The following is a 25,598-nucleotide window of genomic DNA, read 5'->3' on the forward strand; positions in this document are numbered from 1 at the left end:
TGAATTCGAATTGCGCATCCTTTTCTTGACCTCATGGGGAGAAGCTGGGGAAGACGTTGGTAGACATATTGAGGAATTTTATTTCGAAGTGGTGTTAACAAAACTATGGCTTCAACAAAAGATGTAACTGCGGCCCTTGTTCACGACTATTTGTGCCAGATAGACAAATCTATTGCGTTATTATATCAAAAGAAGTGGAAGCCGGTAAGTTACATGTGATGAAGTTATTTTTTATTGACGCGTTTTGTCTATCAATCGACGCTCCACGTGGTGCGGGGCGATGGTTTGAAAATGTTTGTTGACTATAACTGTCGGTCATCATCTGTGAAACTCATCCTTATTCTGGAATCCTAAGGGTGTGAATTTATTTTTTCTATCTTTGATGTCATACTAATATATGTTTTCATATTTCAGAAATCCCTCGGTAAAGGTTGTGCCAAGTTAAACGAATTGGTGGATCATTATGTTGCGTAAGTTCATCTTCCGTTATCAATTATCTATTTGAAATATGTACTTCCTCCTCCAATAAAGGCATTGTAATTTCAGGACGTCAAAGAAAAAAATATTCGTCGCCGGAGCCCAGTCATCAGATGATACCTCTGAAGAAAGTAGTTCCGGTAATTATGCGTGGTGATTTGTAAGGCATTAACTACAGTTAGTAGTGCAGTGTTTATATGTTTTTCTTCATTCCGCAGAATCGGAGGATAACACCGTGAAAGCTAAGAAAGCTGTGATTGCAAATGGGACTGCTAAAGCTCCCCCTGCCAAGCCGGTGAAGAAAGATAGGTATGTTGAATTATGTTATTTTCTGAGTTGAGTCGATGTTTTTCAATTATGATAATCTCGTATTGGTTATAGAAACTCATTAATTGCTTATTTAATCTTATTTATATTAATGCCGTCATTTGTAGACCAGATGACGTTTCGTATTGCGAGGGTCCATTTATCGGAATTCAGCATGTACAAGTTTATGTAAGAATGCATTTGTCTCATGGTGGATTGCGAAAATTAACCGAGTAACGTCTCCTTTAAAGATTGCCCGAGCTATATCGAACGCAGTTTGATTAAGGTTTTCATGACTGTGTACCAGGACTTAATATCTCCTACTGCTATCTGTAATTTTTATGTGGCATTCATTCCTTTTCACCTCGGGTAGAGTGTCAGAGGTTCGGAGGAAACTTGAACAATGGCTTCTTAAAGGTTAGGTTGTAATGGCCATTTAAGGAATATAAATAAATAATTTGTTTACCTACTTACTTGATAGTAATTTTAAGTACAGTTATCACTAAACATAGCGTTTTTCTCTTAATAATATGTAAGTTCTGATCATGGGCTTGGTTATTTTACTGGGATAGTCCTTGTTCATTCAGTGCCTTGCAATGAAAAATATCTTCTTCACTCGCACGCCCAATTGTATTATTCAGGCGAGTGGGTATTCCTCCCCTTGATAGATCTATGCTTGCGCTCATGGCATATGTGATGCTGTACATTTTTATGGGTGAAATTAACGGTGTGATTAGGTGCTCTATTTACACCCGAACAAGAAACACATTATGACTTGAAAAGCTCTTTTCATGCAGTTCGGATTCCGAGAGTGATTCCGATGAGCCGAAAAAGCCACAACCAACCCCTAAGCCTTCGAAGGGTGCACCTGCAAAAGCTGTAGCAGTGAAGGCTGCTCCTGCCAAGAAAGAGAGTAGTAGTGAAGAGTCGAGCTCTGAAGAGGATGCTCCCAAAGGTTAGCTGTTTGATTTTCTCCATTTAATCTTTTCAGTGACGGTTGGTTTTTATTAAATCGCCAATATTTGTTTGATGGCCTCGGAATGCATACATCATCACCCATTTCACTTTCAAAATGTGCTATGTATGACAGAATGGGTTAGGTGAAAAAAATTAAAATATGATAAATATGGTACTTATTATGATTAAGGCTGGGTTCCTCAATAGCTTTTAGGTCACGATAGACATGAAGATGTCTATTTTGACCAATTATGAAGCCAAATCTACATGTGGCTCAGTGACAAAGAAAATATTTACACTTTCAGGTGCTGTGAGGTATAAATTAGCATGTGCTTAAGATTGCAATGTTTCAAGTGCCATCTTGTAAGAGAAACTGAAATAATATTCTTTTTATGGACACTATTCCTCTATGCACCCCATTATTCTCTGATATTGAATGCCATCAAATTCTCAGTTTTCATTTGAATAAATTTTGCTTCAATAATTGAGGGTGCCTCTTATAACCTAGCAAATGTTGATTTAATTGCTGCCTATCATCAGTTTGATTCCTGGAGTCTTGTTGGATCGGGTTCTTAGTCAATTGTTTAATGTAGTTGGTTGCTATTTCAAAGCTATTGATGAATTTCACAATCAGACGTGGTGAAAACTGCTGAGAATAGCATATGAAGGTATCTCCTCAGCAATTGGATGAGTATCATCAATAAATTCAAAATTCGTAATACTATGCCATAGAATCATTTTTCATATTGGGCAATTTAAATTATTTTGGTGGATATTCCTCTTGATTTCGGTTAATGTTATGGTGCTAATCTTAAGCACCAGCAACCAAACTATTTTTATATTTCTCAACACTATTCCTTCAGTTTTATGGCCTGTGAATTTGTCAAGAGTGAGCACAACTTTTCCATTGCTCATACCCATTTAAAAGTCAATCTTACGCAACCACTTCTGGAATATAGATGCTGTCATCCATGAGTTTACAGAATTCCAGTACAAGCAATTTTTTTTCGAGAAGAAAGGAAGTTTTTTTTCTGGTAGCAAGGAAGTATTTATCACCAATTAATACACTGCGGAAGCCTCCGTAATAATAGTAAATACTCATTATAAAATCTTTAGAAAATTGATTCCTAATTTTTATAGCATATGACTCGCTAAAGATAATAAAAAATAAGTATGTGACTACTGCTAAAATTAGACTATAAATTGAGTGTGCTTTTGAGAGTTTCGTCGAATTCCCTTTCTCCAAACTACAATGCACGTAGGAATCCGAAGAAAAACTCTGTTGTACAGGTCACACAAAAATGCTGGGTCTGTGAAACAATGTGCTTTACTGGCGAGAATGCTGGGCAAACTGCAATGGAATGTGGTGGCGGCTGTAAAAAATTTCATTGCTCTACAGCATATCAGCTGCTAAGTTGTCTCTTACACCTAACATTGTTGCGCGTGGAGTGATGTGCAGAATTGCTACAAATTGACGTCCCGGGCTCACGACAGAAGAGTCAGATTTCGTGGCATGAATATGCAGGCCAGACATATGTGATGTGTTATGTCTTAATTCTACAATCACTTAAAATCTTAAGTCTTGGAATAGTTGGATACCTTTTTCTTATTTACTGTTAGATATGTTCTCGTATGTAATAGAATGGCCATAACTAATGGTGTACATGAAAATTACAGCATATTAAAGGTGTATAAGATAAAATATAAGTGTGAAACTTATATAGCTGAAAATTTCAATCCATGTATGTAATTGTGGCTGCATTAATGGTCTCTAGTTGTCTCAGTACAATTTGTGGAGGTAGTCTCTTGTAGGCCATCTCGGTGGTGTCTCCTTGCTATGATAAATGGAGGTTTTACGAGATAAAGAGGTACGAACCGTGAGAGGTTTGCCCATAAAGTTACATGTAAATCTGACGGTACCGTATGGGTGGTTACGAAGTGTGGTGGTTTACGTTATAAAGAGGTTCACTACGTAGAGGTTTTACTGTAATTGTCCTGGGGAAGTAACTTATGTCTTGATTATTTTGCTAAAACCAATCTAATATAGCTGTTCATTGCATGAATAAAACCTCACGTATTGTCTAAGTTCTTACTGTGGGAAAAGTTCTTAGAATAGTGAAACAAAACTTGCAGAAAAAGTAAAGTTAATTTTTTGTAAACTTTCATGTGCACTCAGATTTCACCTTTTTTCAAGTTTTGTGAGGTAAAAGAAAGGTGAAATGAACTTTCTAGATAGTTTTGCCCTTTTTTTCAGTATTTATATAAGTGGTATTAAAAATTCTATGTGGAAACAGTGGCTACAGGTAGACAAAAATATTTCTTTGTTAGTTATTGCTAGAGCTGAAATTTATTGCTTAGTTTCCAAATTCAGCAATGCTGGAAATTGATGGGAAAGGGAAGAAGTAACCTCTTTTTTGCACTATTAACATAACATGAATCACCTCCAAATTCTTTGAAATTGGCCTGTGATGGGCCCCAATGAAGCTGTTAACATGTACATACTACCCTGTAAGCCACCTTAACAGTTCTCATTTTTACTTAGCAAATCGTTGGTCCTGAGGAAAAGGCTAATCCAATCTATAGTTCAAGAAATGTTAGTGTTAAATTTTCGTTATTACAAAATTGCGAACCTCAGTCCCAGGGGCTACAAAAAGAACTTTATTATGAAGTTCCACGTACAAGAATGGCATTTACGTGAGTCTACACTATGCTACATCCTAATCTTTATGCCACGTTTAAGTTCTTTTCATGCACTGTGCTCAAGGGCATCATCAGAGCTTATCAGTTTGTTGCAAATGTGATTTTTTGCACAATTGCAATGCAGTGTTGCATTTTGCAGGATAAACAAACTTTTCAATCCTTTGCTTAGGTTTATCTAGTTACAAGCAAGGTCTCAGAATGCATCTTGTTCATGTGTTGAGGACTTACCGTGTTTGGAAAGATATTTATCAACCTTGGGCTGCATCATGCAGCAGTGAAGGAATGTCTTTCTCACATTGATGCTGTTGACATCAGTTGGTCATGATAATGCAGGGCTCCCACTCCACCGTGAAAACCTTAAAACCGCAAATAAGCCGTTAATTTAGTCTGCTGTGGTAAAAAAAAACAAATCTACGTGGAGATTGTCATAAAACTGTTAAAAAAAACTCTCAAACTTGATAGTAGAACTACGATTGACTGATCAAAATAAGAATCGATATTACTACAGTGGATCCCGCTAATCCGAAATAATTGGGACCGGACCCATTTCGGATTAGCGAATATTTCGGATTAAGCGGACTGTTATTAATTTAACGATAAATTATTAAATACAACGTGCAGCTACATATTTTAATCGCCGAAACGCCGTTTCACGTCCATACGGTATGAGAAACAACCAACTTCATTATGTAAGCCGTACGGCAACGCTCTGCACGGCTACCGCTTGAGTTCGTAGTTGCAAAGAAATCCGATAGGTAGCATCACAACCTACGTTGTTCTTCTCTCCGACAAAAAAATGTTACGGACTTTTTTAAACCAATGTAGTTTTGTTCTCTGACACTGTTTTATTTTGTTTATTACATTTTCCAACCTAAAAACATACTGTAATTTTCAAAAATTAATTTAACCATGTTTTTTCTAGATTTTATAAAGTTTTGTTTTTTCCTGATTTTGATTTCGTATTAAGCGGATTTTCGGATTACCGGATTTCGGATTTGCGGCGCTCCACTGTATCATGTTTCAAGGCATGGTCACGTGCAGAAACTGCCCATGCATTTATCTGCGCACGTGTGTTCGAAGCACAATTATTGGTCTGTGTGCCTTGATGACACATGGTCCTTTAAGACATTATCTACGGAAAATCGTAGGACTTTTCATCCTCATAGGAAAATCTTTCCTTTCTGTAGGAACATTAAATTATGGTTTTGCCAGTAGTGGGCCCTGGTCACTTCTATAGCAACGATGGTATTCCCATCCAGCCCTTCCTTCCCTATCCTGCCCCTGGAGGTGTCGTCGGGCTCCCATCGTGGCGATGCCTCCGATCCTTTTTCCTTCCTCTGTCCTTTCCCTCTTGAGATGCCACGGGGTTACAGTAAAACCTCACCTTAACGAACTCCCGCTAAACGAAGAACTCCGTTCAACGAACAAATGCTATTGGTCCGGCGAATTGCCTATGTAAACACATTAGTGAAAAACCCCGATGAACGAACTCCTCTTTTACGAAAACTCCCGATCAACGAAATGAAATTTCGGCGTGATCGAGTGAAATTCACCTCCCAATAACCAATTTTTCCGGTTAAATTTTTATTTTCATATGAATAATTTAATATTCGTAGCGTTGGAGGCAGAGACTTCCACTGACTAAGCCAATCAGAATCGTCATCATTAACCGTAACCATAGCCTTCCGTCGTGTGTTTCCGCTGACCCCAACTCGCGGCTCGCGGCGAATTGCGAAAAATGTTAATGCTGACTTTCGTAAATAACTCAATGTCCCAATATTTACACGCTCAAAGATATGATATCTAGAGCTATGTACTTCGAACGCATTCTTTTGACGGTTGTTTTAGATACTTTACAGAATTACAACGCGTAAATTCCGAGAAGCATTTTTTTTCACTGGCCGCCATCTTGGATAACTTCTTTAAAATTTAACTAAATTACGGAAGATACAATGTGCACGCTAGAAGATGAAAGCCAAAATTTGCATCTCTTAATTATCTTTAATATATGACTCAGTAGTTACTCTTGTTTCATTCACATTGTTTATTTCAACATCATCTAAAAAATAGGAGAAACTTTTGCATTTGCCGCAATCTTGGATAAAAAATATTCGCACTTAAGACACGAAAGCCAACATTTCCCATTGATCTAGACGTTACTTGAATTGAGTGCTTTATACTAAAGGTCAGTCTCTGTCTGTCGGCGATTGTAGCGATGTCCTAACGTGATGTGAAGCGGTGTTGATTTTCTCCTGAGAAAAAGGTTTGCGACGGCCGGCAATTGTTGCATGAAGAAGACGACACAGTCTAAACATGCCATGTTTAGACTGGGCCAATGGTGATGCCTCACCCCTGTGGTAGCAGGAAAAATCCATGAATGACAGCGGGATTAATTCAGCGGTGGTTGGCGGGAGTTGATGCACTCATGGGGAAAGTAGATTTCTTCCTCGATCGCTGCACGGGCCCAAACATAGGACTAACAATAAAAAATGTGCGTGTTATTTTCTTCCCCCAACTGCAATAGCTAAGTTGCGACCTCTCGACCGAGGGGTCATTTCTGCGGCAAAGCGGCATTACCGTCGGATTTTAGAGGAGTTTTTGGTTTGTCGAATGGATGTAAGGGATCGGCGAAATTGAAGAGGACCATTTTCAAGGGCTTTGCAAAGCTTGGAAGCGTGTCGCACCTGTCACCATATTTAGTTATTTTGCAAAAACCGGGTTTGCAGTCAACAGCATCATTATCGTGACTTATTTTACTTCAAGAACTCCTGCATGAGGCCTTCCAAGCTGTTTTCTAATCGGGAGTTGTCAATCCGGTTTGCAGTCAACTGCGACCACGCGATGGAGAGTGATGACGAAAGCTGTGAAACCTGGCAGGGTCTCTCAAAAGTCATGAATATTGAAGGGTCGTTTGATTAGTTCACTAGAATAGACTCAAATTTCGTAATCCGCGAAGCCGTGTCCGAATCCGAATCAAAATCGTGACGTATTTTACTTCGTGACATGACGTGATGTTTTCTTATCGGCAGTTGTCTATCCGGAATGCGATGGAAATGATGCTAGTACAATGAATTATTTACGAAGCCCGTGACCGCAAATATTGCTATGGCGTATTCTGGATTCGACTACTATAAAGAAATGCTGCCACCCACTGAGCTTTAATGGGTCGACGAAAGTCGCACTCGCGCCGTTATGGTAGAGCGATCTTAATTTCATGATGAAGCTATAATTGGCGCTGTTACTTTAACTTTATATTAGTAATGGTCAAATCTATCGAATTCTTAATTTTTCAGTGCAAACTTCGCGAATACATGTACTCTATTTCAAATATTGAGAATAAAGGGATGGCCTCGCACTCACCGCTACGTTGCATACATTTTTGAAAACCGATGAAAAAGCACGCGAAGTGATTGAATAATACGAACTGAGGCTTCCTAAATGTGGTCTATTGCCCGCGATTTGCATTGCAGCTGAAGAAATAAGCACTGTTTTGAAGTATGCGAAGGTAGAATGAAGATAACGCATGCAGACTTGCTTCAATTTCCGAGCCCCTAGAATGATGCAACGTGCGCATCACCTCCGGGGAACGAACTCCCGGTCAACGAAACGACAAAATTTCGGTCCCTTTAGTTTCGTTTAAGAGAGTTTTTACTGTATAAGTCTTGGACTTGGTTCCCAGCCCTCGAAAGTGTACCCCATACCCGAATCCACTGTCCTTAAGACTGATTGGAAGATAGGTAAAGGTAAAGTGTTCATTTACCCTGGCAAAAAATCTGACACTTCTCTTCCCTGCCACCCTATTCCCTCCATTTTCTCACTCGCAACCTTTAGCCAGACCTGAATTTTCCTAACGATAGGTGACATCAGAGATACTGCTGCGTTTGCATTGATGAGTCTGTTGCTATTGTTATATTTTCAGTTAACGTGCGGCTGATGATTGTTACAATTGCCTGAAATGCCTTCTACAGACTGAATTTATGATGATAATTAGACCGTGGAAACCTAGAATTAACTATGAATTTTACAATGGAAACCTGAATGAGAAGACGACTAGGAAATGCCAAAACGAATTCAGAAGGCAAGAGCTTGGCAGAAAAATGTTTTCCTCATGATCACTTTTCAAGCAGGTTACTGTAAAGCAAATGAGAATATTTTAAGGTATCATTTTGTAAGAAATTTACTGATTTATTCATAAAAATTTTTTAAGAAATCACACCAATAATGCCTATTTTCGTGTAAATGATAAGTAGCTATTGTCATTTTAGATCCATATTTCGTCAATTTGATTTCCATTGAGCTATCCATGGTAGATGCAATTGTTGGACAGTTATGTTATTATTAGAGGTCCGTGAAAGTGGTTTTATTTTCTGCTAAAATTCGTTTTAAAACCATGTCATTTCGGTGTTTTGGAAAATCTTGGCGGTGTTATTATAATGCTACATTTTTCCCAGGTTTACAGGCCTTTTATTATTTTATGGTACATGTTTCATGAATACTTACCATTACACCATGCATCACGTATGTGAAGAGGAACTTTTGCTTCATCGATGTAGAAAGCCTGGCGGACGTAATAAGTACAGAAAATCTACTTATTCAATGAAATGACACACACAAGTTTCTTTCCTTTTGGTGGAGTCTGTATTAAATGGAAATACAGGCGGTCCTCGACTTTCGTACATTCGACTTTCGTACAATTCGCACTTTCGTACGTTCAAAATTGACACCTTTTACTTGACTTTCGTACGCTAAATTCGGACTTTTGGACGTTGGTCTGTTATTTTTTTTAAATTCCCGCGATGTTTATTGCGCATCCCAGCATTCAATTGTTTCAAATGGCAGTATATGCGAACAATAGGAACGTATATTATGAAGGGAATTGTTGGTAGTTGACCACGGTCTTAGAATTAGTTGACTCTAATCTAGGTGAATTATTTGGGAGAGAGACTGCCTGCTACAGGCTCCTTTATCAAGAGAAGAAGAAAGCCTTCATTGAAGATATTTTTCAAAAGAAGTTGACTAGACATCATCAAATAGCTTTCAATAAAACTAGTAAGATCTTCTTTCTAATTGTGTTTTTTCGTTTGAATGCTGTTTAATTCATGTACAGCTTCAGCAACGATATTGCACGAAATATCACCCGAATTCAGTTTGTCTTTTGTCTATTTTGAATAACATGCGAAATATAAGCGATCACGAATGTCACCTGCCAAATGTCGAATTTTGATGTAAAAATTAAAAGGTATCCAGAGTGCGGGTTCAACAACTACATTTTGTTTTGCTTCTTGATATGTCTTTTTATTTATAGTGGACGTAATAAGTGGAATGTCAACTTAAACGCCAAGAGAAAGTTTCACTCGATAGCCAACGAAGTTCTTGTTTTTTAAACTTTTATTTGCATTTTCTGCGTTAATTTTCGAAAGAAATTAGATGATTTGAGGAGTTTTATTAACATATTTTTAAAATTAAGTCAATTGAAATAAAATCCGTGAAAAAAAAGGTTTTAGTACGTATATTCCGCTCTTTTGGAACGTAACCCCTAATTAGTATGGAAGTCAATGGTTCGACTTTCGTACATTCGACTTTCGTACAAGTTTTCGGGAACGCATTGTGTACGAAAGTCGGGGACCGCCTGTACACATTAATTAACTCCGCAGATGAATTATCACATTTCACATAACTTGGGTACCTCTTGTCAATGAGTCATAATTAAAATGAGGGTCATGATGAGCTGTCACCGCTGCTTGATTTATTTCGATGGTCCACCTTTTATTATTTCAGCACCAGCCAAGACAGTGGCTCCTGTGCCAGCCAAGAAACCAGTGGCCCCTACACCAGCCAAGAAAGCAGCTGCCAAGGCTGTGGCCAAGCCTGCAACAAAGGAAGAATCTTCTAGTGAGGAAGATTCTTCTGAAGACGAGAAGCCGAAAGCAAAGGCTGTGCCTGCTGCTAAAGTTCCTCCTAAATCTCCTGCTGTCAAGCCCCCAGCAAAGGCTAAGAAGGATGAATCGTCTAGTGAAGAAGATTCATCTGATGATGAGCCTAAACCACCAGCCAAGGCACAGGTAAAAACACCTGCAAAGCCAGTTGCTGCGGTCAAGGCACCTCCTAAGCCTAGCAAAGATGAATCATCAAGTGAAGAGGAGTCCTCTGATGATGGAGAACCACCTCCGAAGGCTAAAGTACCTCAAAAACCTCCCGTCAAAGCTGCTACTCCCAAGGCCCCTGTACCGAAGAAGAAGCAGGAGGAGTCATCAAGCGAAGAAGACTCTTCAGAGGATGAAAAGCCAAAAGCAAAGGTACCCGCTGCCAAAGCAGCCATTCCGCCTCCAAAAGCAGCTGTGGCCAAGAAGCCCCCACCTAAAAAGGAATCATCTTCAGAAGAGTCTTCCTCCGAAGAGGAGACCAAAAAGGCAGCACCCAAGAAACCTGTTGCTCTTCCACCGAAAAAAGTCGCTAAGAAGGAAGAGTCCAGTTCTGAAGAATCAAGCAGTGAAGAGGAAGCTGCAGTGAAACTTCCACCTAAGGTGAAGGGAGCACCACCAACTCCCAAACCTGTACCTGCCAAGAAGAAAGAGGAGTCTAGCTCTGAGGAATCTGATGACAGTGATGAAGAAGAGAAGAAACCAGCCCCAAAAGCTAAGCAGGCAACTCCCAAGGCCCAAGCAAAGAAAGAATCTTCAAGTTCGGAGGAAGAAAGCTCAGAGGAAGAGAAAAAGCCTGCTAAGGTATGTTATTCAGCTCTCAACTTCATATGTGAAAACCATGACACATCACAGCATAGTATTAATGATCTCTAAACTTAATGCTGTCTTTATTATATTATGTTTAGGGTATTTTGTCTTAATTGCATTGTGTTTAGGAAATCTCAATAACTCTAAGAATCTTTAACAATTTTAATGACTTGGTCTTAAACTACAGTGGAACTTGGTTAGTACGTTCCTCCTTAGTACGTTTTCCTCCTTAGTACGGCGATTTCCCTCGGTCCCGGTACCATCCGAACAAAATACAGGTAAAAGAATTTGGTTAGTACGTTTGAAAAAATTGCGCTTTCCTGGTTAGTACGCTCAATTGCTTGCCGTGACGCAACCCGCAATTCGTTCTCTAGTGTCTTCTTAAGGGTCGCAAACGTCTGAATTCATGATTTAATTTATTATCATTAGTCATTAACATTCTTCCATTCATTCCACATCTCTTTCTTCTACCGTAATTTATCCAAATGCATTTCTGAATTCTTGTGACGTGATGAAAAATAAAATGCGGCCATTTTTCGAGAATGTCTGACTATGAAAAACTACAACCAATAAGAAGCCCCAATTTTCCCCACCCCGAGCTCCTCACCTTCTGTTGCCTTTGGAGCGCTTGGGAGTGCCCACTAGTGATGGGCAAAGTCGATCATTTTAGTGATTCAATCATTTTGACTCGAGTCCCATAAGTGATTCAATCAATTGATTCAATCACTATGATCGAAAAGACTCAAATCAAGATTCAATCACTATGATCGAAAAGACTCAAAGGAGTCATGATCGAAAAGACTCAAAAGGAATCATGATCGAAAAGACTCAATCAATGGATGTAATAAATCACTTTGAATAATCGAATAAATACTGCCTCATCTGCGAAGAGCATTGGTAACGCTGATTGCTATCCATATTATCATTTCATATACTATTTTAATTGTGAATTCCTAGATGAGTAAATTAGATTGCAAAAATGAAGGAAGCAGTGTCATGAAAATATTTGGGAAGGCGAAACTGCCACAGTTTCTTAACACTAATAAAATAATTTCTAACTATAGTTGATCAAAATATAACACAAAATACACCACACACTATGCATGAATCTGATCTGCAGGATAATTTTATGAACGGCACAATAAAATATAACCAGCTTTAACTTCTACTTCTTAACGTTCTCCTAGAGGAGTCATCTTAATATTTTCCTTTTACGTGTATTGGTGTTATTAATACTGATAACTGCTGGAAAACATTTAAGAAAAAGATTACACAAGTATTCAGTTCTTCATAACATAGTATTTAATTTTATCACAACTATTTCTGCCCTGACGAAAAGAGATTAAGCATCGGTCGTTCCAAATTTTGAATCAAACCGGAAACCGAGATGATTGATATGAAACCGGAAGTCGGAGTGATTGATGATTGATGATCGACTTGTTTAACGAAATGAATCATGAGTCATTTGATTCACCTAGTGATTCAATCTTTTTGATCGAATCGTTCATGATCGACCCATCACTAGTGCCCACTGCTGCGCACAAAGTTCGTGAGTGGGCAATTGTAGCTATTGCACGACTTATCATGATGAAGAAATGAGTCAGACAATTTCCACATTATCTAAAGCAGTACTGTTCCATAAACTCGACGTCGTGCGTATTTACTTGACTACTGTTGCGGGAGCAGACGATCCTCAGGATCTCCACCCGAAGCTTAGCTTAAAAATAATTGATCTCGGAACGAAAGCAGACGACATTAGACAAATTTTGAAAGTAAATTTCAACTGTTTAATATAAAATTTTCTTGTAATTACGTCGTAATCTAATAATCTTGCGTGTCATCAGTCGATATATCGATCGATTTTACAATCGAAATGGTATCATTCCAGAAGCAAATGTCTACGGCTGTTGCCGTAATTTGAAAGTCAATATAATTTTGCCCAATTTTTATGATGTTTAAAAAACCAGTTGACTTACTCCGGGTTGTTGTTATATTCTCCGAGTACGCTGTGAGAAAGAAAAATGGCTTGTCTTCGCTTGTCTGAGCTTCACTCGTCCTCGTTCTGTAAATATATATAGGATAAATCACGGGAGATAGACGCCGTAATCATGAAATCGTCTCCGGGATGTCCATGAAAAATTGCGATTTTTATTCACATGGTATTGTTTTTCATGGTAGCGCTCATTTTCTTGATTTTAAATGTGAAAAGAGTTCAGGAAGGCGATCCTATGAGAACTACCGATAGTAATTGTAATTATGACGACTTTTTCACTGATTGGAATAACCCCGACAGCTATTATTTACTTTCCTCGTTAGTACGTTTTCCTGGTTAGTACGTTCATTTTTCGTGGTCCCTTCAGAAACGTACTAACCAAGTTCCACTGTATTAGATCCAATTTGAAATAATTATATATATCATATAAGTACGGACTTTTAAATCCCTGTGAAGTTAAAAATGTCTATATTTCTTTGTTGTCTCATTTTAGATTGTCCTACAAGTAGTTTGTGTCTATGAGTTCAGAAACGAAGCAGAGGCATTAAAATTATATCTTAGTTATTATTTGCATACCAATAATTTAGGGTATGGTTACCTGAAATATGTATTTTATTAGATACATCAACATGTAATGCCAGAAAACCACCCCTATTTCTATGATGATGTGTGTTCAACCCAATGTAAGAATGTAATGTCCAAAAGTACTCCTTGTAGGATCATTATGGGATTGTATGTTGAATCATTTTTCAATCAATTTTAATTTTAAGTTGTTTTTTTTACTAGTGTGTAGTGTTTATATTCATATTTATACACTACAAGGTTCTTTATTAAAATTGACTGCATTCTCCATACAGACTGTACCAGTTGCTGGGAAAAGGAAAAAGGAGGAAAGCTCAGAAAGTGAAGAAGAAGAAGACGAGCAACCTATCAAGGTATAATATTTTACTCATTTTGAAATAGCAGCTGGCTGTCTGAGAAAATATTTTTTTATGCGGAAAGGTTCACTTGTGATTCCCATTCCATGTGCTTTTTTTTTTACATGATTTTTGACTCCCCTTTGACGTAATACCTTGCCAGGCATTTGTTTTCTGTGGGCATTTTGCAACTGTTTGTGAGGGTTATGTTTTACTGGCTGTATGTGCAATAATTTATTCTTTGGATTCTGATTTTTTAATATAATAGAAATATTATTCATCTTATTATTGAATTAGTCTCAAATTATGAAATTTCTTTTGTAATTTTGAAAAGTCTTTTGGAATTTTAAAATTATCGTCAAAATATTATAAACACAGGTGGTGTGTGTAATTCGAATTGAAAGGTTTTAACCTCTAATCTTGGATTTATCCTAGGTACCCTTGTGATGCTAAACTCTATTATTTTGATGAGGTTAATTTTCTGTTTGGTATTATTATTTATTATTTTGGAATTTTTGTTTGTTATTGGATTCTTAAGTAACAGTGTTTAATATCTAACATTTTTTATTTCAGAAAAAGCCAGCTGTTGCAGAGCAGCAAAATTCTTTCAAGAATAACTCATTTTCCAACAACCAAGTAAGAAGATAAAAAAGTTTTTAAGTTATCTGCATGGGGTTGCCTTAAATATTAGATTTATGAAGTATTTTCTCCATTGTGAGAGGGAGTGAGGTGTGAAATGGTGCCGTTGTTTTTGTCTCTGGACTTCCATTTGCTGTTATTTGTTTTTTACCACGTTGAGATATTGTATTTTCTTGGAATGAGATTTTTTGCTTTTTGTTGATTTTTTGTAATCTATTTTCTTTATTACATAAAATACAAGGTACTAAGCCTTAATGAGTGTGTGAATTTTTCTCATTTAACTTCAGATATGAACGAGTTTGACAATGTTTCTTTCGTTTTTACTGCCTATGAGTGCCAACATGGTATTAATTGTTGTGCCTTTGTCTTTCTGCAGTCTTAGAATGTTTGCTTACTTACACTCACTGATAGTTCATTGAAGGGATAATATTGGGATCTGTCTACCCGTTAATGATCACATTTCAATTATCATAATGTGGTGAACTCAGTTCAATAAAGCATGACTTGATAACTAGTCCACAAAATGCAAATTTGAACACCATTTGGTGAAACATTTTTTCCTTAGAATCGTTGCATTTCATAATTAAATCAAGAATTTTTTTGCTATGAAGAGACTCATAGCTTGTTATTTGCTGTGAATTTCATCCATCATGTAATCGCAATGAAATGAGTTATCAAATCCTTTCCTGGGGAGATTTTCCTGTACATTTATTTTCATATCTCTACATTAAAATGTTGGATCCCATATGAATGTTATATTTGGGGTCTGCTGCACCACCAAATGATATTAAGCCATCAGGTCATCACCATTAGTTTTACGTGAGTGACTAATCATATGATTTTGAAAACTCAATTGTTGAAAAAATAGTTCACTTAGAAAAAATGCAAACTGTTGGCTGGTCCTGTGAGCAAGCAACAATCTCCAACTTGCTATTCCCTAATGTGATTCATAGTTGCATTTAAGGACCTCATAGTATTGCGTTTGTGGTTCTGAATTTTTTCTTCATGTTTTCTGAGAATCTCGGCTTTTCTATTTTGTAAAGATCCATGTAGCCTTTCCAATTCCAATATCATTCACCTGACCTCCCAAATTGGCTATGATAACGATTGAGTTTGGAAAAATCAACTTAGTGGTGAAGTAATTAATTTATGCTAATTAGTATGAAATTAAGTGGATTTGAATCATAAATGAAGTCCATTACTACTGTGTCTCACAAATTTTACATAGTGTGGACATTTTGCCTCTCATTTCCTTTAAAGTGGTATTTGAAGTGTGGGAACTATGACACGTTTTTGGTAATTAATTTCTCTGTGGAATATATATGTTATACTTGTTAAAAGGCAAGTAACGGAGTGCTTTCATCAACATTCTCCTTTGCAGGTGTAAGGTCAATAGATGTGCTTAGCAGTGAACATGTCATACACAGCGACTAAATACCCTCATTACAAATTTTCATTTATATAGAAAGACCTTTTCTTCTTTATTAAGTTGATGAGATTGATGATACATTTTATCGTTTATTGCAGAACTCAAATGACAGTTTTCAAGGTGACAGCTTCCAGATGAGTGCTGCAGAGAGGAGGGTGAGTGGTGCTGATGTACTGGGGACACTAATATTCTCATCTTTAAGTTATCTTATTATTCTGATCATCTCTCCCTCTACTTGAAAAATGTTTCTGCTTGTTATAGATTCTTATCATGCTTAATTTCCTGTTAATTGATTCTAGTGTGTGCTGGAATTCCCAATTTTCACTTCTTGAAGTTGCCAATGGCTAAAATATTCTATTAGGTCTACTTAAGCCAACTTTAATGAAACAAGTGCTGGCATTCATTTTATTCTATCATTCTATTTAATGCATTCCTCTATTGTGGTCACAGTAATTTTTGACTAACTTATCTAGGATTTATTTTTCCAAGCCATAAGTGAGGGATTGAAAGTTAATGGTGCTCATGTAATGGATAGATGAAGCATCTTTGCTTAAGTTGTTGGTGCCGCACTTTCAGTTTTTATATTTAGTATTACATTCACTTGTAGATTTTGATTTCCTATATATTTGTGGAAGGCTACTTGAGATGTGTGCCAGGTCAAGTTCTCCATCATGACCGATGTTTTGATGAATACGTTATCCATAAATATCCATCATCATCAGGGCATGGCCTTGTCATGCCCTAATGAGAATGGAGGGCTCGTTCATCGACTCTTTCAGCCGTGATGGGTGACCTGACGCGGTGGAAATCCCAAGTAACTTTCCGTGATACTGTCATTGCTCCTGTATCTTGGTTTAAGAGACTATGAAAAATGCGACTATGCGTCAATTTTTCATGTTGGCATAGTATAATGTTCGAAAGAACTAGGGTGAATCCTAACTACTTCATTAATTTGTCTCTCTTTCTCTGTATAGAAAAGCGAGCCATTCAGGAGGGTAAGAGAGGACGAGGTGGAGTTGGATCCAAGGTTGTGTGACAACTCATTTGAGGCTAAGGTAATGAATATCTGTTTGGCTTTTCAGGACACAATGAGGGAGCGACATCGCATGAAAGGGCCACTCAGAAATCTCGTTTGACGTACAGAAATTAATTCAGTCTGTTTAATTTTTTAGGTGATGATGATGATGATTTTCTTACGGGGCGGAGTTCATTCGTTCCCCTTTTTAGGATAAATTAACCGGCAGAATAGTGCTACCGTCTACATTGCACCTTTGTCGGTGATACTGTAATTGGGAGTTCCCCTTTCATGCTATGTTGTTTTCCTAATTGGGTCCTTTTCGTTCTTTTTCCAGGGCGACGGCGAGGAAGGTGAAGAGGATGAGGGTAACGATTGGGACCAGCCCAAGAGGGCAGGGTTCGGATGGGGCAACCGAGGGTTCAGGAACAGCGACGGTGGCAGTGGTGGTTTCAGGGGCCGAGGTGGTCGCGGGGGTGGCTTTAGGGGACGGGACAGTGATGGTGGCGGCGGTGGTTTCAGGGGCAGAAGAGACAGTGATGGGGGTGGTTTCCGAGGTGGTCGTGGAGGATTCAGAGGAGGATGGGGAGACAGGGATAGTGGTGGCGGTAGGGGTGGAAGGGGTGGTGGCTTCCGGGGTGGCAGAGGTGATGGCGGTTTCAGGGGTGGTAGAGGCGATTTCAGGGGGGGCAGGGGAGGATTCAGGGGTGGTCGCGGTGGCGACAGTGGCGGCTTTAATAGGAATAGTGGTTCTTTTAGTATGGATACTGCTCCTTCAAATAAGAAGATTAAATTTGACGATTGAATGCATATTTGAGGTAAGATTGAGGTGATGAATGCAGCAATTAGGCAATAATTTTTGACATGGTATTACTGTTCATATTTCTTGTGATTCCATTTGTTTTCTCCTTCTAATTGGTTATTATTGGTTAATGACAAACAGTAATATCATTGCTATTGAATTTTAATAGTATTCTATTTTTAAGTACTGCAATCTAAATGACTGCTTCAGTCTTCATTTATGCATAAACAGTCTTCAGTCTTCATTTATGTATAATCAGTCTTCATTTTATTGGTTCTGGTAACCAAGACTGGCCTGATGGTTCAAGTTTTTACAGGAATCAGATTACACAGTCTTGAATCATAGCTCTTGTGGAAGTATATGGTGCAAATTTTGAATGGTTTCCATTTTCTCTCCTAATCAGGAGTTTTGCTGATTGCAAAGTACATAAAAAGTAGCTGGAAGAGTTAGGGCTTAGCTATATTAATGATGAATTTCTTACAATTCATGTTGACTAAGGCATTCCATACAATATTGCACCAATTTTGTCAGTGCTGGTTCCTTCACCTCCCCAACTAGTATCCCAAATATACGTAGTTTTATCATCTCCTGAAGTATGCTATCATTCATTCTTATATGCTACATTTTCCCACTCCCTTCTTTTTTGCAATAATTATCATTTGCACCATAACCTACCTTATTAACACATTCAATGCGGGCCCGATTTTCATTGAAGTCGTCAAAATCGGCTGTAAAAATAAGAAAGAAGAAGAGATGGAGGTTTCAACGCCATAACTTTCATTCAAATACTGCTTATTACAAATGGTTTGAAAGAAGGAAGCTTGCTGAAGGCCATTCACACGATCGGAAGACTTGGAAGTGGACATTAGTCACTTCCGTAGGCGGAGAAAGAGCTCCTGGCCTGACTGGCAGAGCACATCAATTGACGTGCTCTGTACTAAATGTGTTAAGATGTGTATGGAAAAATTTTAAGGTCAAGTAATTAAGTTGGCTAATTCAGATTTTCATTCAGTATACAAATACATATTTTATATTATTTTTTTGGGCACCGTGCGTTGTAGAATTATGCCTTTTTTGATATTTTGGTAATGTAAATAATGAGTTGTGATAGCAATTGGGAACCTTGTGATTTTTAGGTGTTCAACCTTTTGGACTCAGAATTTTGAGCTGATAGATTGTATAGTCTTTCCCAAAGTTGCATGAAAAGCCTCAAAGGCAAGTGGTCTTCTCATTGTATTAATATGGTAAAGCAATTAAAAGTGTTTTTATGAAGGCTTTAATTCGCAAATGCCATTAAATTAGGTGGGTGCAACTTAGGAAGTTCGTATTGTATTTTCTTAACAATGGTGTTCATTATTTAATTAGGATTCCAAAAAGAAATATCTCTGCCTGAACTTCACTCTGTGAGCTCAGATACTACACTGCAACATGAGATATTTTTTCTTCCAAATCCTCTTTATTCCATTCAAATTCTCTCGTTCGTTCCAGCTCGTTTTTTTATAGCTTCCCTCTCATCACTCTCCCTCTTACCTCCCATCAGCCTACATAACCATCAATTCAATAACAGTATTCCTTGAAAATAGACATAAGCCTCAAACCATAAATTTTTAATGCATTCTATTTTACTGATTTTTACTGTTAAAATTGCTTTCCTTTGTTTTACATTCAATGAAAAATTATACACATGCCGTATTTGACGGTACACTTTTCATCTTTCGGTAAGATACACTTTTTTCCTAAATTTGGTCTCAAAAAAGTTACCTACGTCTTACGTGAAGGACACTGGTTGTCTATCAATACTGATTGCTATTTTTAGCCCGGATAAAGGTCTAGACTCGCATAACTTTTTCTACATCTGCTATAATTATTTTATCAGGTTTAACACATTCCGTGCTGACCGTTTTTTTGAAGAAAATGCCCTGTGGCTGACTTTTTGGCAAAAATTTGTATTTTTTTATTATTATTTTAATGACGTGATTTTATGATTTGTGATGCCTGCTACATGTTTTCTCAATTTTTTTTTTTTTTAATAACCCTTCATTTGTTAAAAATTTGAAATTTAAATTTTCTAAGTATCCTGTCAAACTTTTGATACCTTCCCGCAACACACCTACATATTTCCCACATTTCTTTGCTCTTTGTCAGTACTGTAGCGAAAACCCGTTCAGACTTTAATGCTTTCTGGAAAAAACTAATGGAAATAGTAATGCAGCAAACATTATTTTTATAATCTGGAAATGATACATTCAAATACGATTTTAAATGTTTTATTGCTCAAAAGAAAATATTGCGAGTATTACAAATATTTCCAGCAAAAGTGTTGCTCCCTATGGTGGAAATATTATTATGAACGATATGATATCCTCTGGATAAGATTTTATAATGATATACATTTGTTTATAAATGAAAGGGAAAATTTGTATAAACAGTGAATTGTTGCAATGAAACATATTGTTTTACAAATCAAAAATTGACCAGCATTTTTAGAATAATTTTTCAGTTTCTAAATACTTCGCATAAAATAACATCTTTTTAAATAAATATTGAAATAGAAAATATAAAAGGTAAACATTAAAAAATAATTTTCTCCCGCTGGGTAAATAATTTTCTGCATCACAAATTCTTGTGATACTTCTCGAAACAGTCAAGACACAATCGAGAATCAGATAGGCAGGTGGGGCTATAATATGATGTATCCTGGTGGACATTCTTCTTGAAGCACTGCCTACATCTCTTCTGTTTTCCTCTTTTCTGTCTATCGTGTTTTTCATATAATCGGGGAAATGTCCTAATAAGCCCTTGGTTTTGGTTGAGGCAGGCTAGGATGATTATCTTCTCAAAGGGATCGAAGGTACAGATATTGTCATAAGAGATTCTATAACTGGAATTAGAAAGTCGATGAGAGGAATTTTTCAAAAATTTTCTTTGAATAAAAATTACATTTCAGCAACAGTGATTTCAGTAGGTGGATTCCCAATTTTTAGTACCATTTGATGAATTTTCTTTCAATGGGAAAGTCAGTCATCATTTGATCCCAATGATCGATGCCACAATTTTAATTGCTATATTCAACCACCGCCTGTGGCTTTCTTGGCGTGCACCCTCGCCTTTTCGTAGATTCGTTCATTTTTTGCACTGAATTCAGCGATGATCATCCGCACTTTCCTCTTATCCGTCCACCTTAGGATACCGATTTTATACTCATGAAAGGCCTCCACCACCTCACCTTTATTTAATTCGTAGCAGAGCACCAAAAGAGGAATAACTTTCTTGCCTGTCCTCAGTGTCCCCGTCAAGTTAGGCTTCCCATTTGGATGGAATCTAGAACTGGCTACATTGTTATAAAAGTTATCAATATGAAAGGATTAGCCTCAGTCAAAATGATCCTCCATCATTTGTTTACCATCTTCTGCGACTGCCCTTTTCCAGACACTTCTGAGTTGGAGGACCTGCAGCGCCAAACCCTTTGCTTCCGTCAACATATACAACTTTATTGCGTACCTGTAGCGCTTTCCCCTCATATATTCACTATATCCCAGCCTAGCTCTCCAAGGAACCATAGACTCTTCCAAACTTAGGTCACGTGAGCGGGTCACTACTTTTTCCATTGATTCCTTGAATGCGTCTATATGGGGCTAATTTTGAATAATCAGTGGGCCAGAGGAGTGTTAGAGTCAGAGAACGTAGATAGGTTCTTGTTGATTTGAAGGGCTTGGAGAATTGACATGAATTGATCAAGCGACTTCTCTCTCCTGAAGCAATGCAAGTCATATAAATATCAAGCTTTTCAATTATTGGAGATACGGGAGATTTGGATAATTCAGGCACGCAAAATAAGGCCAAAAAGTGGGGAAATTCTTCTATGGTTAAATATTTCCATCTAGTAAACTTCCCTCAGGACACGTATTGCCCATTTTATATCCTCGGATGTATATATCCTCGGGCCGGATCAGTTTCTCCGAGTTCGGCGGCATGTGACTGGGTTAGTGGAAATTGTTCTCTTAGGCATTTTTATGTTGAGGAGGATGCCAAATAGAAAGCTTGTAAGTATTTCGGATATTATGGAAAAAATCAAGTAATGAGTCTCTAATTCAAATGCTAGTGAAAATAAGGATGGGGAAGTCTAGCTATTGTGCATTAAATGTAAATAGTAAAAATAAATTGCAATGTGGAACCAGGACTTTACTGAAGTTATTGTAAAATTTATGCAAATATATTATTTCATGCATAGCAGCAAATAAACATAGAGATAACAACAAATTTTGCCATGATGAAATCATAGCAAATAAAATTCACTCTGAAACTTTAAAAGTATAAGAACGGAAGCATTTATTGTTATCGTAAGGATAAAAATACACATACCTGAAGTATGCCCGAAATTAGGCAACCAGATAAGCAATTTACCACGATAGCGTTAATTGACGTTAAAAATGAAAATAACAACAAGGGAAAAATATCTGTATTCCTTCTAGTAAAAACCAATTAAATAAACACAATCTAATCATTGCGTTAAAAGTCATAAAGAAAGATAAAATACCTTGTAATAAAGTAATTACCTATCCTCGTCAAATGTAAAAGTATCTTTTTATTATTTCGTTTTGAATATTTGTAAAAGTTTTTTTTTAAGGTATAAGAACAATTGTGAGAATATACAACTGTTTTCTGCATTATAAAATGAAAGTAATAAAAAAATACATTGTAAAAAGCCACCCCCAAAGACGTCCTTGCAGAGCAAAACCGGGTAAAATAGAAAAACAGAAAAAATCGAAAAAAACATTTTTTCGGAGCTTTCCGCACGGCAAACAGGCGAAGAGTGGTGACTGACCCTCTCCCATACCCTAAGAGTGGTGGTGGCTGGCGCTCAGGGCGGAATATAACGCAAAAGGGAATCATGACGTAGCGTCTACGTCATCAGTCACTGGGTAGTGGCTGCCATGACGTAGACGCTACGTCATCAGCACGGAACGTGTTAACTAAATTTTTGCCAACAAAAATTACCTCAAAAGAGAGAACTAGGATGGTTTCCTTCCAACACCGCACCGCTCCCGTCTAAAAGTAAACGAAACTATTAGTGCTCGCTCCACCATCAGAGCTCGCTGTGGAGAAGCGGGGAGTAGCACATAGTACAACATTGTACTACTCGTTCTATGTGTGATGCCAAAACACGTGCCGCTATCGGTGATACTCTGTATAAAAGTGTTGGTACTAGTTGTTTAAAAAAATACCCTGGAAAATATGACTACTGGAAACAAAGAGATTAAGCTATACAATTCAGTATAAACTACGAGGGGTTAACTACGCCAAAGTGCATGGAAACAGCGCAGCGGCAAGGCATTTCAGTCCACCACCTACAGAAAAATTATACATACTTGGCGACTGCGGGAAGATTAACTGAAGACTGTTAAAAAACACATATGTAACGAAATTCTCGTTTTCGAAGATGATGATAGCAAAAAGGATTTTTATGGTTTTGAAAGTAATTGTCTAATTTCATGACAGGCAACGTTTTCCTTGAATCTGTGGTTTTTGTTGTTTCTGCTTTATATTGTATTAAGTTTGATTGCTTGCTATTCATTCATTTAATTCATTATTGAAATTTACGTATCATGTTCAAAATAGCTTGCCATTAGTTAAATGTCCTTAATAAAAATATTTGGTAATTGTAATCAATGATTGTTTGTTTGGTGTGAGAACTTAAAGAAACCACGTTTTAAGTTATGGTGTTACTGTGCTGTTGTGCGGACTAATAAAACTTTTTACTTGTGTCTGGGCATTTGAATAAGGTAGCAACTTATATACCAGTACATCTTATATGCCGTCGAATATGGTAACTTTGGTACCTTGTATGATTTATCAGTAGTCTAATGACTCATATCTCTGCGTCATTAAAAATTTTTTGCATTCCATGATAATGAATCAATTTTTCATCCACAGAGAGGTGCGAGAGGTTCATGGGGTGAGCGTGCTAATTTGGATCTGAAGCATACCAAGGGCAAAAGCTTTCGGCATGAGAAGACCAAGAAGAAGAGGGGAAATTACCGAGGGGGTCAAATATCAGTGGAAGTGAACTCCATAAAGTTTGATGACTGAGTGCTGTGATGTGCGTGTGTGTTGTCACTCTTATCTGTGTGAACAGCTGGAATTCTGCATTCCTTAGGAAGATTCATATTTTTTCATCTTTTGAACGCCATAGTTATCAATTATTGTGTTTATGTTTTGACCTTGATTGTTTGCTTTTAAGAACTCATACAATTGAATATGAAGAATTTTATGCGAAGTATATGGAACAATCAATCTTGAATCCGTTGACTTTTTCAGACAACATGACTACTCATGTTTTGATGTACAGAGCTGATGTTGTTCCATTCTTTGATACATATATATATAAATATATACCTTAATGTCAGAATTTGTAGCAGTTGAATTGTGTGCTGGGTGTCACTAGATTTGCAACTAGTGTACTCAGGAAATTTCCAGTCCTGAGAAACTCTGGGAATACATATTTAGTTTTCGGAAAAACCTTATAAATTTACTTTACTGTAGAAGTTCACACTAGCTACCTTTTAGCTTCCTGCCTATTTTTCCACTCCATATATGAAGTCTGTCAAGAATCTTCAGGAGCATGATCAATGTCCAAAAGCTTTTAATATTCTGAAATATACCAGGCCTCATATTTTTTAAGACTATAACGAAAATTTTCCATACTTAGCTTCAAAATTCACTCCTTTTTACATCTTATTTGCACTACCCCCTCTAAACCCTTCATCAGTGTGCTTGCAAGTGCCACACACTGTCAGCTGATAGCATATTCTACAAGCAGTGCCTCACCATGGCTGAGGGGTTGGAGAGAGACAATGGCTGGATGCCATACAGATTAGAGATTCCCCCTGCTTAATTTTCCTCATGGTTTACTGTGATTGCCATTTTCAAGCAGAGCTAGAAACCTTACAAGTATCGGAAGATTAAGGCTCAAATAAATTTGAAAGGGCTCATGAAAGTATTTTTTGTTTCTTATCATAAAAATATTTGCCAAACAATACAATAGAGTACAGGTGAGATGCCATAAATTTTATCCTATTATGCCAAAGATGTTACGACCCGCCGACTATATTGTAGTACCCGACTGACTACCCCTCCACTCTCTCCGGCTATCTCCCTTGAGGGGGTTGCAACCTTCCCTTTTCTCATCTGACAGCTGCCTCCGCAGCTGTCTAAGGATGTAACTAAAAAAAAAGAAAAGCAGTGGACAAGCGTCAGCATAAAAAAACAGCTCTAGTCACTGTATGCGGTGGAATGTATTTAATTGGTGGTAATTGATTTTCATTGCCTGAAGTAGAGGCCTTCCTCTGAAGGTGAAAGCCTATCAATCTTTCCCTGTTATGTGCTGGAGGATATTCTGTAGTCATACTGTGCTCCTGCCCGTTTGCCCTTCCCTACTTCTCTGTGGTACATGGTTGGGGATTCTGGGGAGCACCTCTTTAAGGGTGAGTGGTCTACCATCAAGGACTCCCTGCTGGCAGCCAAGGGATCATGAACTGTGGCCAGATTAATGCATGTATGACTCATAGATGACATTGTAAGGTTTCTTTTCAACATGGACTACCTTACATGTGGCTCTTATCTTTCAACCTA

The 25,598-nt window shown here is 37.6% G+C and overlaps 1 protein-coding gene across 3 annotated transcripts; it reads left to right on the top strand.

Moving 5' to 3' along the window:
- Nucleotides 1-16: 16 nt before the first annotated feature.
- LOC124160331 (nucleolin 1-like) lies at nucleotides 17-24,485 on the top strand. 3 transcript variants are annotated; one of them, XM_046536169.1, is made up of 11 exons: nucleotides 17-204; nucleotides 415-470; nucleotides 547-617; nucleotides 696-786; nucleotides 1,581-1,738; nucleotides 10,219-11,165; nucleotides 14,022-14,099; nucleotides 14,655-14,717; nucleotides 16,248-16,304; nucleotides 17,124-17,204; nucleotides 23,901-24,485. In XM_046536169.1, exons 1-11 carry the CDS (start codon nucleotides 106-108, stop codon nucleotides 24,054-24,056), a joined length of 1,857 nt encoding a protein of 618 aa, XP_046392125.1. In that variant the 5' UTR covers nucleotides 17-105; the 3' UTR covers nucleotides 24,057-24,485. The 3 variants fall into 3 exon arrangements, with proteins under 3 accessions (XP_046392125.1, XP_046392122.1, XP_046392124.1); XM_046536166.1 differs by lacking the exons at nucleotides 16,248-16,304; nucleotides 17,124-17,204 and adding an exon at nucleotides 17,502-17,982; XM_046536168.1 differs by lacking the exons at nucleotides 14,655-14,717; nucleotides 16,248-16,304; nucleotides 17,124-17,204 and adding an exon at nucleotides 17,502-17,982.
- Nucleotides 24,486-25,598: the final 1,113 nt, after the last annotated feature.

This window comes from Ischnura elegans, chromosome 6 (assembly GCF_921293095.1).
Source record: "Ischnura elegans chromosome 6, ioIscEleg1.1, whole genome shotgun sequence".
In the NCBI taxonomy this organism is placed as follows: domain Eukaryota; kingdom Metazoa; phylum Arthropoda; class Insecta; order Odonata; family Coenagrionidae; genus Ischnura; species Ischnura elegans.